The 14887-nt window shown below is 26.2% G+C and overlaps 1 protein-coding gene across 23 annotated transcripts in view; it reads right to left on the reverse strand.

Annotated features, from left to right (window-relative positions):
• Positions 1-14887, reverse strand: part of LOC129947033 (voltage-dependent calcium channel type A subunit alpha-1) — a 115784-nt gene that overhangs the window by 13044 nt on the left and 87853 nt on the right. For 16 of the 23 annotated variants that reach the window (XM_056057444.1, XM_056057449.1, XM_056057446.1 and 13 more), the window contains 4 exons: positions 12228-12506; positions 10861-11063; positions 9048-9256; positions 5921-5971 (listed from right to left, as the gene is read on the reverse strand). In XM_056057444.1, coding sequence (XP_055913419.1) covers positions 5921-5971; positions 9048-9256; positions 10861-11063; positions 12228-12506 — 742 coding nt within the window. Of the gene's footprint in view, positions 1-1849; positions 2519-4701; positions 4792-5920; positions 5972-9047; positions 9257-10860; positions 11064-12227; positions 12507-14887 lie in introns of those variants that run through there. The other 7 variants (XM_056057462.1, XM_056057460.1, XM_056057459.1 and 4 more) reach the window with 3 other exon arrangements.

Genomic DNA, 14887 nt, shown 5'->3' on the forward strand with positions numbered 1-14887 from the left:
AAATTCAGCTATTTAGGAATTTTAAAAGCTTATATTTTGATATTTGACAAGTAAAGACCGATAAATATTTGAAAAATGCATTGATTGTTATTGTGAAATAGTAAAAATTCGTTAAATATAAGCATTTTAAGGTTTCGTTAAGTTTCTTGACATTAGCGAAAAAGTTTAAGAAAGTGATTTCATTAATCATGACCAATTATCACTCAAGAATAAGTGATAATATGACTGCAGAAAACCGTATGAGACATATACAAATTTAGTTTTATGAATTCGTTGCTGATCTTATTGACAGTACGCATTCCACACCAAGATTACGTCGGATTGTACATAAAGAAGATATGCTTTGGATAATCATAAAAGTGATATCTTCACTAATTGTTTCGGTTTTCAAAATGTTCTTTAGTTTCATTTAAAATCTTTAGTGGTGAAACCCATTTTAAATACGTAAGCTATATTACTAAACTGTATCCTCACATTTTAGTATCGGAAAATCGTATAATTGTTTAATGCAGTTCTTCGGCGTTTGATGAGATGTAACCTTTAAAGTTAAATCTGACTCTAATGGAACTCTTTACCCTTGCGCTTGAGAGCAATGCTTAATGATTTTGAGTTTCCACAATTTCGTGATTTCGTTTATTTATAACAAGGCGGTGAAGGGTGCAACGTTACTTTTATTCAAGTTGGTAACAAATCGTATGATTTAACAACCTTTAGAATTTTTTAAGTTATTAATTCGTGAAGTATGCAGGGCATATCGCAATAAATGCGCAAATTAAAAGTCGTTAAAAATATGTGTTGCTCCAACCGTTGCCGTGGAAGCCACCTGGCTTTGCAATGAAATTAACATCTATTAATTTTTCTTTAAACATACTCATTGTTTTAATATCAAAATAAAACCGCTTGTTGGAATTTGGTTTCGTCTATCTAGTGTTTTAGTAAACTTTCCTAGTGAAAGATTTAATACAAAAATTAAATAACCAATCATCGATATCTAAAGTGTGAAGCAAGAATACAGTTTTTTTTTAGATTTTTGAACGGATAAAATAAAAAAATATTAAAAATTAAACTATCTAAATCAAATCTTTCTTAGCTTTCGTTAATGTTTAAATTTTTGTAAGCATATTATTTTCAATACAATTTGGTTAAATTATATTGTAACTAAAACTAAAATTTCTTTGAAAACAAAAAAAATCACATAAATCTTTTCTTTTTCTTTGAATTTAACAAAATTCATCGCTTCACACTTCTACCATAAATGAAGGTTTTAATTTGAAGCCAATTATAATTTTCTATCCTAATTTTTCTTGTTCAAAAACACAAATAATACATTATATAAGAGGATTCCTATAAAAATCACTAAAAAGGAAAATATTGCTTCTTAAAAAGGCGTTTACAACAGTAACAACAATAACACCGATTTACTTAAAATGATATATATAAGGGGCTATAATAATTATAGATTCTAAAAACTTTAATTAATTTTTTTTTTGCAGTAACACGAATAATAATAATAATGTAAATTACGTAGGAATTTCTATATTTAATTTTATCGACAGTAATTCACATTGACTATATTATACGAGTATATATAGAATATTATATAAGGATATTTTTTCTGACTTATGTGTTACCACTTTTAGTTAATTTATCACCTTTTTGTTTCTGAAATTTAAAAAAAAATCGTAAAAGGATATAAATTTTAATCATTTTGGTAAAATAAAAACAAGTATGAAATAATTTAAAATGAAAAAAAGAAATAAAAATTCGAAAAACATACAATTGATAGATTTTCTAAATAATAAAATGAGTTAATAACTAAAATGATTGCATATTTAATTTTTTTTATTTGCATTTCGTTTTTATTTTAGACTAAGAAATGTTTATTATTTTTCAAATAAGTCATTATTGACTTAATCCAACACAAAACAAATTCCCCCCGTCACTTGATTGATGTAAGGACTGTATTAAACATTTTTGTTTAAAGATTTATGTAGAAGCAGAAACCTATAAATTGAGTTGTTCTTTAAGGAAAAAGTTACACTTGAGGGACAACTTTTCAAATGTCGCAGTAAAACATTAGTTAGTAAATGCTAACTTAGTCTGCACTTAGTCATTGAAAAATTGGCTCCAAGTATTATACAATATTGTATCTTCTAGGCTTTTTAATTAAACTGATTTGTATGAAGATTTCAAAGCATTTAAATTTTTTTTGGATAGAAATTTAATCAAGCAATCATTTTAAGCTAATTTTAAACAAAATAAATAAAAACAAACAAAAAAGTATCGTTTAATTTTTTTACCTAATTGATCGCTTTCGTATCGTACTCCGGCGTGCTAATGTAGCCAAATTATTATGATCAGCATCACCATTAAGCGGTTGATGATTATTATTATTGGCCAGGAGATGGGTTTGTGAATTAGCACCTTCGTTATTTGGCTCTAAACTAATGGAACCTGCACGGGAATCATCCTTGTCTAACGCAGCCATATCAAGCAAGCAATTGAAGAATGATTGTTTCTGTGTGTTTTGTTTTTGGTATTGGGATTTTGTGCGTGATGTTTTTTAATTATTTTAATTTTTTTTTAATTTTCGAGCAATGTATTTAAAGTAGGTTTTTATTTAAGATGATTTGTGTTTAGTGTGTTTTTTTTTTTAAATTCAAATATTTTTCCCGAAATCCAATTAGGCATAGGTTATTTCCCGTAGTTGATGCAAAAATATTTATGTTTATTTTGTTTTTATTTATGTTTTTTTTTTGATTTTTTTTATTTAGCAAATATGATTGCAGTGAGCAAGAGCGAGAAAAGAATTAAAAAAATCAAGCAAGAAATATTTTATTGTTTATTAAAAATGTGTAAATATTAAAAAAAAAGAAGTAGATTGTATATGTAAAAGTAGTTATAGGAAAAATTAGCAAAAATGTTATCAAACTATTAGGAGAAGTAAATTTTGTATTTATTTCTTTAAGTTTTAAGTTTTATAAGTGGATAATGTTAAGGTACTTAAATAGAAGGATTATAAGAGTAAAGTATAGTTTTTGTATATTTCATATTTATTTAGTTAGTAGTTTTGTTTAGGATAAATACGTCTAGATTCCATGCAAAAAACTAATTGATATAATTATTTTTGTTAGAGATAAAAAGTGTTTAGTGTTCAGAAGACGAATAATGTTGGAATAAATATGTTTTACATTGTGTTTTTCCAGAAATCCTTTCGATATTTTAAATACAAAACTTTATTCAGTGGAACTGATACAGTAAGACTACTTGGAGGTAGACAAGACAATATTAATTTCAATGATACAAAATAACATTTATTTTTATAGACGCAAACATACAATTAACTTATATCGAATTGATTTCTGCTTAGTTTTTATTTGTTTTTGAGATTTTAGAGAAGAATTTAAAAAAATAGCTAAGAGTGCTTATTTTAGATAAGACAAAAAATTTACAAACTCAGTTAAAAATAAAGATTAAACTAGATTAGTTTTCATGCAAAGGTATTTTAAGAAATAAAAATGAAGAAAACTAAGAACATGCCTAGTTTTTTTTTGTTTAAGAATTTAAAATATATCAAATCAAGTCAAATAAAAATAAAAAACTAATACTATTTATTATTTGTTTAAATATAGGACAATTATTTTTCTAGATTTCTGGTTTCTAGGTCTCTAAATGAATTGTTTGTTTCTATTTATTATTTTTTTTTTGGAATCTAATTTATTAATTAATCCCTGATGAACTTAATATTAGTAAATTACGTTAATTGTTATATTTGATTGAGTGAAATGTGATCACTAACACTAAGACCATAGCATTAACTTTAAGGTAAACAACTATATTAAAGGCAACTTGGTTTATAATAATTAAAACTGTGTTAATTTTTCTATACTATAAAAATATATTAAACGAGCATGTTTACATAATTTGTTTCTACTTTTAATTTATATTTTTTCATTACTGTGGTTCCAATATATTTTTTAATCAAAAGAATGTTCATTCCAAGTTTGTGCGAAAAAAATAAAACAAAAATTAATTTAAAATAAAACAAAATTTATGAATAGAATGTTGTTTTATTATTAGGAGATTTGTATACTTATTGTGAGGTGAGCGCTATTATTTATAAATTTTGTTAAATTTGTATTCATTCATTTTGTTAAATTTGTATTCATTCATTTGTTAGTACCTTTTTTTGAGTAGTTTTGGGAAATTTTAGTTCAAGCAAATATTTCAAACTGATTTAGGCGATGTTTTGTTAAGAATAATTTTCAAAACTTGCAACGAATTTTATTAAAATTAAAAAACACATTAATTTATCCTTTGTGAAGTGAAAACGTCTCTTGGGAAAATAGAACTTAAAAAGGTAAACTTATACCCAATTTAAACAAAGAGATTATCTCATTATCAGGTTTAATTTTTAAAATTTAAAAAATAGATATGGTATGCATATCATAATTTATTTAATATATTTACATACATTTTTAGTAACACGCCCTTTAACTTTTGTTAGTAGAATCAATCAAATGCATTTGTTAAAAAATGTTCAACATATGACCATTTCCAAAAACAACTTACTTTTTTTGTCAAAAGAAGTATCAAATTTCATTCTGTAGGCTTGGGCATTTTTGCAATTTAATATTGTTTTTTTTTTTTTAAAGTAAAGGGCTATTTTAAAGGTGATTGTCTTTTTTAAGATACATCTTTGTGAAGATAGATTTTTAAATACTTTGTCTGAATTGTTTTCTTGATTTGTCTGGGCAAACAATTTTATTTTGAAAGCGCAACGCCTTGGACCTAAAAAAATATTTTGAAACAAATCTAAAATTTGCATAGGTATTTTTGTAATCAAAATAAAATATGATAAATAAATAAATTAGGCGATAGTTTGTTGAGAACTACTCTTAACCTTATTTGTGCAAACCATGTCATCAATGGAGGGAATCTACAGTTGTATGCCGAATCCTAACGGCTAATAAGAGAAAGCTCTCTACATCATAAGAAAAACTCTTGGAGAATTTTTTGATTCCTCGCAAGAGGATGTACCTATCAAAAAAGGTGGCACAGGCACTAACTAACGACATGGGTAAAAAATACGATACCGTTTGAAAAAATTTATGATTCTAAGAATTTAAAATTTCATGAATCAATAATAATTGTAGTGTTTTTATATAAAACAATTGTATTGAGGTTTGTTTTCCAATTTATAACTTATTGTTCTTATTTTACAAAAACTCCAGTTCTGAAAAACAACAATCTGAAGAAAAACTAATAAATTCAAAACAAAAATTAGGAAAATGTGCAAAAACTATAACTATATCTTAATTGTGATACTGCCAAATAAAAAATTTCAAAATAAAATCATGTCTCTTTTTCAACTAAAAAATATCTTTTTTTTTGTGTTATAATGCATAAAGTTCTCAAATGAGTTCGGACTGGCAAAAGCAAGCGAAATTTTGGTTGTAATTTAATTTATTTTTATTGAATGTCTCGTTGTTCAATAAAATTTTCTATTTGGATTGGGATATTTTAAGGTGAAAAAACGTCGACAGAAAATTTAAGTAAAATTATTGAAAGGTATATGGGTGTATATAAATTGATTATATTATTTTATAGAAATTCATCTATAAATAAGATTATATGTTATGATTGAATATAATTTCACAGGAAAAATTTGCCAGGGAATTTGATATAAGGAATTACAACATAATCATTGATTATAATTTTTTTAGCGATAAATAAAGAATTTATATATTTTCATATATAAAATGCCAACAAACGAAGCAGGAATTTTTGTTTAAATAAATTTCCATACATTTAGCAAACTTTGAATATTAAGAAAATGATTATAATGATATATATTATGTTGATTAAATATAATTATATATTAATAATTTGAAAAGAATATTTGCAAAAAAGCAAGTACCGGCTGATCGGCAGCGGTAGGACTACTTTTCATATCATCATCTTTCTTGGCCTTTTTTTAAGTTGGAAGGAACAATATTTTTTTTGAAATTGCAAGTCGTTATGATGTGAGTCAAAAAGTAAATGAGAAAAAAAAGTGTAAACAAAATTATCATCAAATATTTTCGAATATAATTGTTATATTATTATTAATATTTTTTGTTTAATAAAAATTGTTTTGTAATTTTTGATTATGTAACTCAAAAGATTGTAAGAGAACTTAATTTTTTATTTCACTTAAAAATAATTGTGCAAGTTTAAAAAACTTTGCTATGGCCATAAAACTCTTTACCTACAAAATTATTAGTTTAATTTATTAATATAAATTAATTTATCTAATTTACTTAATAAATTTAACATTGAACATTTATTTAAAAACAACATTAATTCAACTTTAAAGGTTTACTTTGATATTCATAATTGAAGGATTAAGGTATAAGAATCAATTTCATAATATTACAATATTTAAATCAATAAAAAATAAATCAATAAATTATTAATCCTACTTTTATGGTAAAGTTAACTATTTTAAGATTAATTCAAATTAAACAAAACACAAAACACACAAAAGTTAGTGCGATTTAATATACCTCCTTCCAATTCTGCATTTTATTATCAAACGTGAAATAAATTTAACATAAATAAAAATAAAATTAAAGTGTTTTATATCATAACATCCAAAAACTGTTCTAAATTTTAACAGTTTTTTGTTTTTAATTATTTTTTTCTAGTCTTAATATTAATAAAATAATTACAAAATAGATTTCAAAATGTGTTATGAATACAACTACTCATTTTTTTCTAAAATGTATTCTGATCCATATTCCCTTAATATGGAGAGAACTGAAAGTTGTTTTTTTCCCGATGTCGGCAAATCGGTGGAAACGACGTTACTCACCCTAGAGCGAACCATAAATTACTCTGTCCATTATAGAGGGTTCACTATGGTTGCTTTCCTTGACATCGAAAATGATTTTAGCACATCTGCACAAACATTTTTGAACGTAGAGCGTTCGGTTGGGGAGATAATTTATTTAATGCTGATTAGCAGAATAATTAACTTAAAACTGGATAACTCTTCTGTTAGAAGATTCTTTAGTAAAAGAACAATGCAAGGTGGTGTTCTATCCCATCTCCTCTGAAATCCTTGCTGTTCTGAATGCGAATGATTGCAGAGTAAATGCCTTGTGGATGACGTTGCTATAGCGGTCTCAGGAAAGCATCTTAACATCCTAAAGGAACTCTTGCAAAATGCCTTAGACAAACTAATACTTTAGGCTCATCTGTGTAGACTGGTGGTTAACCCACACAAAATCGGTTTAGTCCTATTTTCTAGGAAAAATATTCTTTCATATGTTAATCGCCTTATCTAATTATAGTTCTTAGACTAGGCTTAGTATCCGGGTCTTATTTTAGACAAAAACTAAATTGGGGCGTAATATACATAAAAGAGTTAAAAAAAGCTTCTATAGTCTCTCTCAAGGCCTGAATTGCGCATTGGTTATACACATCGGTAATCAGACCGATTTTAATGTACTGCGTAGATTGCTTTGGAAAAGGCTACGAACCGTGACAAACTAAATAAAATCCAAAGTCCAGATTGCCTTTGTATTAGGCGATCGCTTCCCACGACCCCATCTGCGGCACTGGATATCCTAATGTACCTAAAACCCCTTAACAACAACATTGGCCACTCCGTAATTCTTAAGTATTTAGAATCATTTCCAAAGCACACAGAAATTTCCAGTTTCCAGTTTTCTATTCCTGTTTTTTGCTTAATTTGGCATACCAATCGATACATGTAAGCTATTGCTAATGCAATATGTCCTACACTAGATTTAAAGCCATCAAGGTGCCTTGCTATCTCTAAGCAGATCGCCTATAAGCTCAAAAATCGGTGTCATAATCATTTTGAAATGACTTTTGCGGAAGCTGTATGGATGAAGACGATTTCAATCATGTTTTCACGCTTCGAATTCTCATTTAGCTTAGAAGAAAGCCTCAAGATTTATTTAGTATCACAATGGGCCTTTAAACTGGCCTATAAGTGTGACCTATTCCATCACAGACAACCTTTTTATTTTAATTGTTATCTGTTTAACAATTTTGGGATTGTAATATTATCTTGAAAAACCGGCCAAGTTAGTTGGTGATAATCTTCTTCTAAATCCCTAAAAATTGGCATAAAATATCGGTTTGTTTAATAAACCAAAATTTAACATGTCACATCGAAATGCAAAATCTAGTTTCATGTGGGATTGGACAAACCTCGACACATCACCCTACTCCAACAGACGAACGAGACAGAACCGACTACTTCACAAACGAACAGACATACCAAAAGAGAATTAGCGTCCCTTCTATTTGTATCCTTTCACATTTTGTATATAGCGTCAGCAAGAAAGAATATAAAGAATCGTGACGCATTCACAATCCATCCGCCAAGAGGATCAGTAATCAGTTGTCTCGAAGTTTTGCTCGAATTAATTAAGAACTATTTATTTCATTAAATATAAATTATTTGTGTTCTTTTAAGAAATGTAAAGAACCCGTAAACAGAAGGAGCTTGAACCCCACATTCATGTCCGAGTACATTTAAATCGCATTAATAGTGCCTCCAGGACTTTTCAAATAAAGATTTTCTTATTGCATCCATAACACATTTTATTTAATTTTTAAATTGTCTAAAAATAAAATTTATCTAGAACATAACCAATTTTAAATCAAATAACACATTGTATTTACAAAATTTATAATAAGTTTAATTATATTTTTAGATACTTTTTTCTTGTTTGGATTTTTTTTATACTTATGTGTATTTAATTTTAATAATTAATACATTGAGAAAAATTTACAATAATTTAAAAATAAATTATTAAGTAACCAATAAATAAATCTAATGGACCAATATTTTTGTTGTGTTAAAAAAAATTTGTTGTTGTCTTTCTTATTTTTTTATTTTATAATATAATACAGATAAAGTATTTACTTAATATTTTTAACCTATGTTTTTTATATATTTTATGTATATAAGTTTGTATAGTTTATAAAAGAGAGAAAATTTAAAATTGAAACAATAAAACACTTACCGGCATGCCTGAATCTATTTGTCCAAAACGCGTCGTTCGCCAGGATTCTAAGATAAGAAATCCACCATAAATTTTGCCAACTGATAATTTTCCCGTATTCAATTGATCACTTTTCGGCACCAACAAATCAAGGACCTTTCGGGCCTGTAACGGCCATATATGCGTTATGGTTTCCCTGAGTTCCATATCGGCTTGATCCATTTCTTCAGCTATATGAATTATGAGTATATTATTTTTTTGTTTAAAAAAAAATTGATTATTTATTTTAATATTTAAGAGACATGAAATATCAAACAAGAAACATCGAGTTTAGCAGGAATCTTTTTTTTTGTTGGTTCCAATCTGACATTTAGAAAATCTTCGAGCCCTAATTGAACATAGGACCGTGTTATTTTGGACCAGAACTAAAAGCAAGGTAGGAGAATGCAGCCCACTGGAAAATCAGTACACAATGGTTTGTGTACAGAAAACAAGTGAAAATAACAACTTGTGGTTATAAATTAACAATAAATTACACAAAAGGACTTTTATTTATATTTAAAATAAAATTGATGAAAGCTTAATATTTCAGTTGAGAAAAATTGTATTATAAAGGGTGGTTATGTTTTAAATGCCTACAATCGGAAAAAGCATGCAAAAATTTGGGCAAACTGGGTCTGTACGAGATGTGAAAACACCAATGTTTGTTCTACAGGTGGTATTGCTGCTGTTCGCGATATTGTAGTCGAAGGGCCGTCCACCTCAACTCGTCGTCGTTTCCAACTATTTTTCCCCTCACGCTCGTCATGGATGAACGACATGCACATGGTGCATACAGACTTGCATGTACACGCTTACAATTTGCAATGGACTTAACAACTAAAGCCTCTTGACCATTTCAAGAGTCATCAATGGTCGAAAGAGTGCCAAGAAATGGCAACAGTGAATGATCAATTTTCGAAGAAAATTATATATAGTTGCCGAGGCAAACTTTTACCTCAGTGGATTCGTCAATGACCAGAATTACCCGATTTAGTTTAATCCAAGATTTATTTTTCCAGAATAAGGCGGGTCAAGAAGTTACTGTGAATGGTGTTTGGTCACATTATGATAGTGAACTTTGTATGGCCCGAATACGAATATATAGACGTAGATAATTGTCACACATCTAACGTTTGTTGGTCGACATCGTATTGACAATAGGACGGAGGTGTGCCGGCGAGGTCCCGGCGGACATTTGGCCAATATTTTGCTCCAAACATAGTTGAACCATACCAACATTATAATAATAAAAACAGATTACACTAATTTCCTAAATAATTTCTGTTCCAATTAAAATCAATATCGGCCATTAAAATTTAACCAACCATTATTTATTACTGGTCAGAAAAATTATTCAAAAATTGAATTGATTCAAATTAAATTTAAGGAAATGAAAGAATATCATACTTTGGGTCCTTATTTAATTTGGAGCTTTGTTTTTCTGGTGGTTAATGTTAATGTTTCTAATAAAAAACTAATGCAGAAATGAATATATATATTCTTCTTCAATTTGAAGGCCAAAAATATATTATTCACACAAATTTTCTACTTTCAAAAACTCAATATTGAATTTTGTGTTAAATGTTAGCTTTAAAAAAATAAATATAGTAATTTCTTTTTATAAAATTAAAACTATTTTCAACAGTAAAATGTTCACTTCAACACTTTAAAATACTACCGAACGAAAAGAACACAGGACAGAAGGCAAAGATACAGTTCTTATATTGAAGAGGGTTTCGATTTCAATATAAATCCATAAAACTATATGGCTGATCAATATATTTTTACTTACCAGAACGCATTTTTATACTGAGATTTTCACGTATCAGCGCAAATAGGGTAGTTGTAAAATTCACTCTCAGTTCTTGATCAAGCGGCATATTCATTCTTATTAATTTTTTGTAGGCGAGGCGATTGGGACATTTGTTACCGAACCCCAATGGAGGATCCATGTTTTTTAACATATCATACATTTCTGTGTAGTGAATTTTACCCCTAGAAAATTTATCGATAGGATTTATATTTTTATAGTTTTTTTTTTCTTTGCAAATAATTTCATTAATTTTTCCCTACTTAAATTTAAAAGAAATATTATTTGTTCTTATAATAAAACAGTTTATAAATATTTTTAACGAAACACACACACACAAAAACAAATGTACAATTACATTAACGATGAATGCAAATAACATTTTTAGTTTAAGAAAAATGTTGAAAAATCACTATCTACTGTAAAAGTATCATATTGTGGTTATATATTTTGTTTATGTTTATTTTTTGAGGTGAGAAATGTTATTTTTTTTAAATTATTTAATGGTGAATGGTGGGGTGTTTTGATTAAATAATTGTTATACTGTCATTGATAAAAATGTTTTTTTTTTATAATTGTGAAACGTGGTAAAATTTGTTTGCATAGATGCATTTTAAGGCAAGTTGTAATATGAAACAAATACGATCAAATAATAATCAATTTAATAATATTACTAACTACAAGTTGTGTTAACCCGATTAAATATTTGTACATAATTAATCGATTTAGAGTGTAAACATTTTATTTTCATTGTAAATATTTTTATAAAAGTTTACACCCTATGTCGAAAAATTTGGTTAAACACAACAAAAACAATAAATCTAACAAGATTAAAAATAAAATTCAATTGATTAATTTTATAAAAATATTTTAAACACCAATTTTATATTTTAAATAGAAAAAAATAACACATAAATATATTGTGTTTTAATCGATTTTTTTGATTTTATAATATTAAATTTAAGTTTGTGTGATTTCAAAAATTAAAATCTGTAAGAAAATGTTTTAAAAAATTGGACTTTAAGAAAACAGAAAAATTTGTCTCGAAGATATTCGTTTTTTAGCACACATTTTTTTGAAATAATTTGTAATTACAATTTTAACTGAAATTTGAAAAATATCTTGAATTTCGTGGTAGTTTTTAAAGTGATATCTTTTTTTATTAAGAAAAAGCATTTGGAGAATATATTGGACACGAATATTCGATTACAATACACAATATATTTTTTTTAAGAGAATTCCGAAAAAATTATTTTAATCCCTAACAGATTAGCAATTAAGAAAAAATAAATAAATAAAAATAATAATAATATTTAACAAACAATTAAAATATTAAATTTGATAATTACGTCGCATTTGGATCATATTCAGCCCAAATCCGAACGAATTCGTCTAAATGATGGGCACCCAATATACTGGAATCACGTGTAAGATAATCAAAATTATCCATGATGACGGCGACAAACAAGTTTAACATCAGAAATGAACAAAAAAATATGAATGACACAAAATATGCATATGCCAATGTTGAACCACATGTCTCATCCCCTTTCTCCGCACGCTCATCACATGGCTTCCCTTTAAGGCACGCCAGCATAATGTTCGGCCACGCCTCGCCCGTTGCACATCTATAAGTAAATGTAGCTTTAGTAAATGTTAAATTAAATGAAAATTTTAAAAAAACTGAAATTATTTTATGTATATATTTTCAACTTTTATATTTTTTTAACTATATTATACTTTTTTGTGAGCTATAAAACACCAAACTATTTTCTTGTATTATACCAATAAATAAATTACTAACTAAAATAGATTGCTTGTAATTAAATTAAAAAAAAAACTTTGAATTATACTTTTTTTAATCTAAAGTATACAGAAACGTTAAAGTACATCTTTTTTTTCAAATTTATTTACAGAAGTTTTCAAACGACTAAAATAGCACATTATACTTGTGACTTGGTACGAAATACATACATATATTTAATAAATATTAATTTAAAGTTGGTATATTTTTAATTTCAATAATAATAATAAAGATTTATTATTATTTTTATTAAATTTTTAAATTAACTATTTATGAGAATAAAACAAAAATTATATAACCAACTTTAAAAGAGGTTCATTTGAAATCTACCAACGAACTAAACAAAATCAACTTTTATTTTTTAATTCTACGGGATATTTTTCTATGAAAAAAAACTATGAAAAGTTTTAATTTGAAGAAATTTGGAGTGTATTATAATTATTATGAAGGGGTTTTTTTTTAACCAATTTGTTAGTTTTTTTTTGAAAATTATTTTTCCCTAGAAATGGATATTCCTTGGAATAATTTAGGGTGGAGAAAATCTTATTATATTTCTTTTCTTACAAAATAGACAAACGTTCACCAATTTTTGTTTATTTAAAAAAAAAAATATATTAAAAAAATCACAAATATTTTCCAAGAATTATTTTTTTTCCGAATGAAGTTCTATTTTCGACATATTTTTTTCAAATTGAATCGGATTTATTGTACTTTTATTTATTTGTTTTTCATTTTGAAATTGTATGAAATTTGATTGGTATTACATTTTTTGAGAAAATCGAAATTCAAAAAGGGGTCAATATTGACAGTCTTGTGACTGTTATTTGTATAGTATTTTATTTTTATTTCGAAATATAAATTTTAAATAAATGAAAATAAAATAGTTCTTTCAAAAACATTTTAAAGAATCAGATTTGTAAATGAATGCTTTCATTTGAGAATGTTTTCTTTAATTGAATCATTTGTGGAAAACCATGGGTGCATTTGACTCATTTAATTCAAAAAATATAAGAACTTTGAACGTTTTTAATTTTTAATAAGAAAAAGCCCAAGCTATTCCAAGAACAATCCATTTCATCACTTCTAGATTATATTTCAAAATTTTACTAACTTGGATATATCTTATTCAACGCAAACAAACGTAGTAATATTTTTTTTTAATTTTATTTTTGAATTTCTACAAAAATTCAACAATAGGGAATTTAAATATATAAGTATGCAACTTTAATTTAACTTTTAATATCTTGCTCATTCCAAAACATATATATGAAACAATAAATATGTTATTAAATTAAAAACAAAAATAATGGACTATATTAGTGCTTTGGAGAGGTGGTGGGTGGGGTAAGTTTTGGCACTCAATCAAAGTATAAAAATACGAGTACTTATTTATATGGCACAACAGGAATAGTGGATTCAGGCTGGTGTGTAGTTGGGAATTTTAAGCAACTTTATTTTTGAAGGTTAAATTGTTGCACACAAAGTAAATTTATTTGTTTTTATTTTAATTGGATTTGAAGTTCTCTATATTATAAAGGGACTAAACATTTTATATTAAATTTTGTGAATTTTATTACTAAAGGTACATGAAAACTACAGTGAAAGCAGATTGTTTTTTTGAAAGATAGGTAAATTAATTAAAAACAAATATTAACTTTTTTTAATGAATGAATGAAAGTGTTTTTGTATAATTGATATATAAATGTGTTGTTTTAATTTTTTTATAATTGGGTTGTATTTACCAAACAAATATATGTTTTTTTCTATTATTTGTATTTGAGTGCATTTTTGTTTTGTAAAATAAAAGCAAAATAATTAAATAAGTATAAACTATATATTGTAAGTCAGAAAAAACCTATCTATTTTTGTACAGTTGCTGAAAGTCTTATTGTTTATAGATTAATTATTAATTTATATTTTATAACATTTTTTTAGTTCCCAAAAAGAAGAATGTATAGAATTTATTTTCGTTACAACAAATATTTAAAATTTTATAACAAGACGAAGAGATTTTTTTTTCAATTTGTATGTAAAAAAAAAAAAAAATATAAAAAATTAAAAAGAAAATTAAGTTGTACTTTCTAGTTTTTGGGGACTTAAATTGTGAGGTTTTTGAAAAACTAATTCGATGCTAAATGCCGTCCTCCAGCACCTGTACTCTATTTTGTAGATTAAGAAGAATCAGATTATGTTATTTCCTAATAG

Source organism: Eupeodes corollae, chromosome 2 (assembly GCF_945859685.1).
Source record: "Eupeodes corollae chromosome 2, idEupCoro1.1, whole genome shotgun sequence".
In the NCBI taxonomy this organism is placed as follows: Eukaryota; Metazoa; Arthropoda; class Insecta; order Diptera; family Syrphidae; genus Eupeodes; species Eupeodes corollae.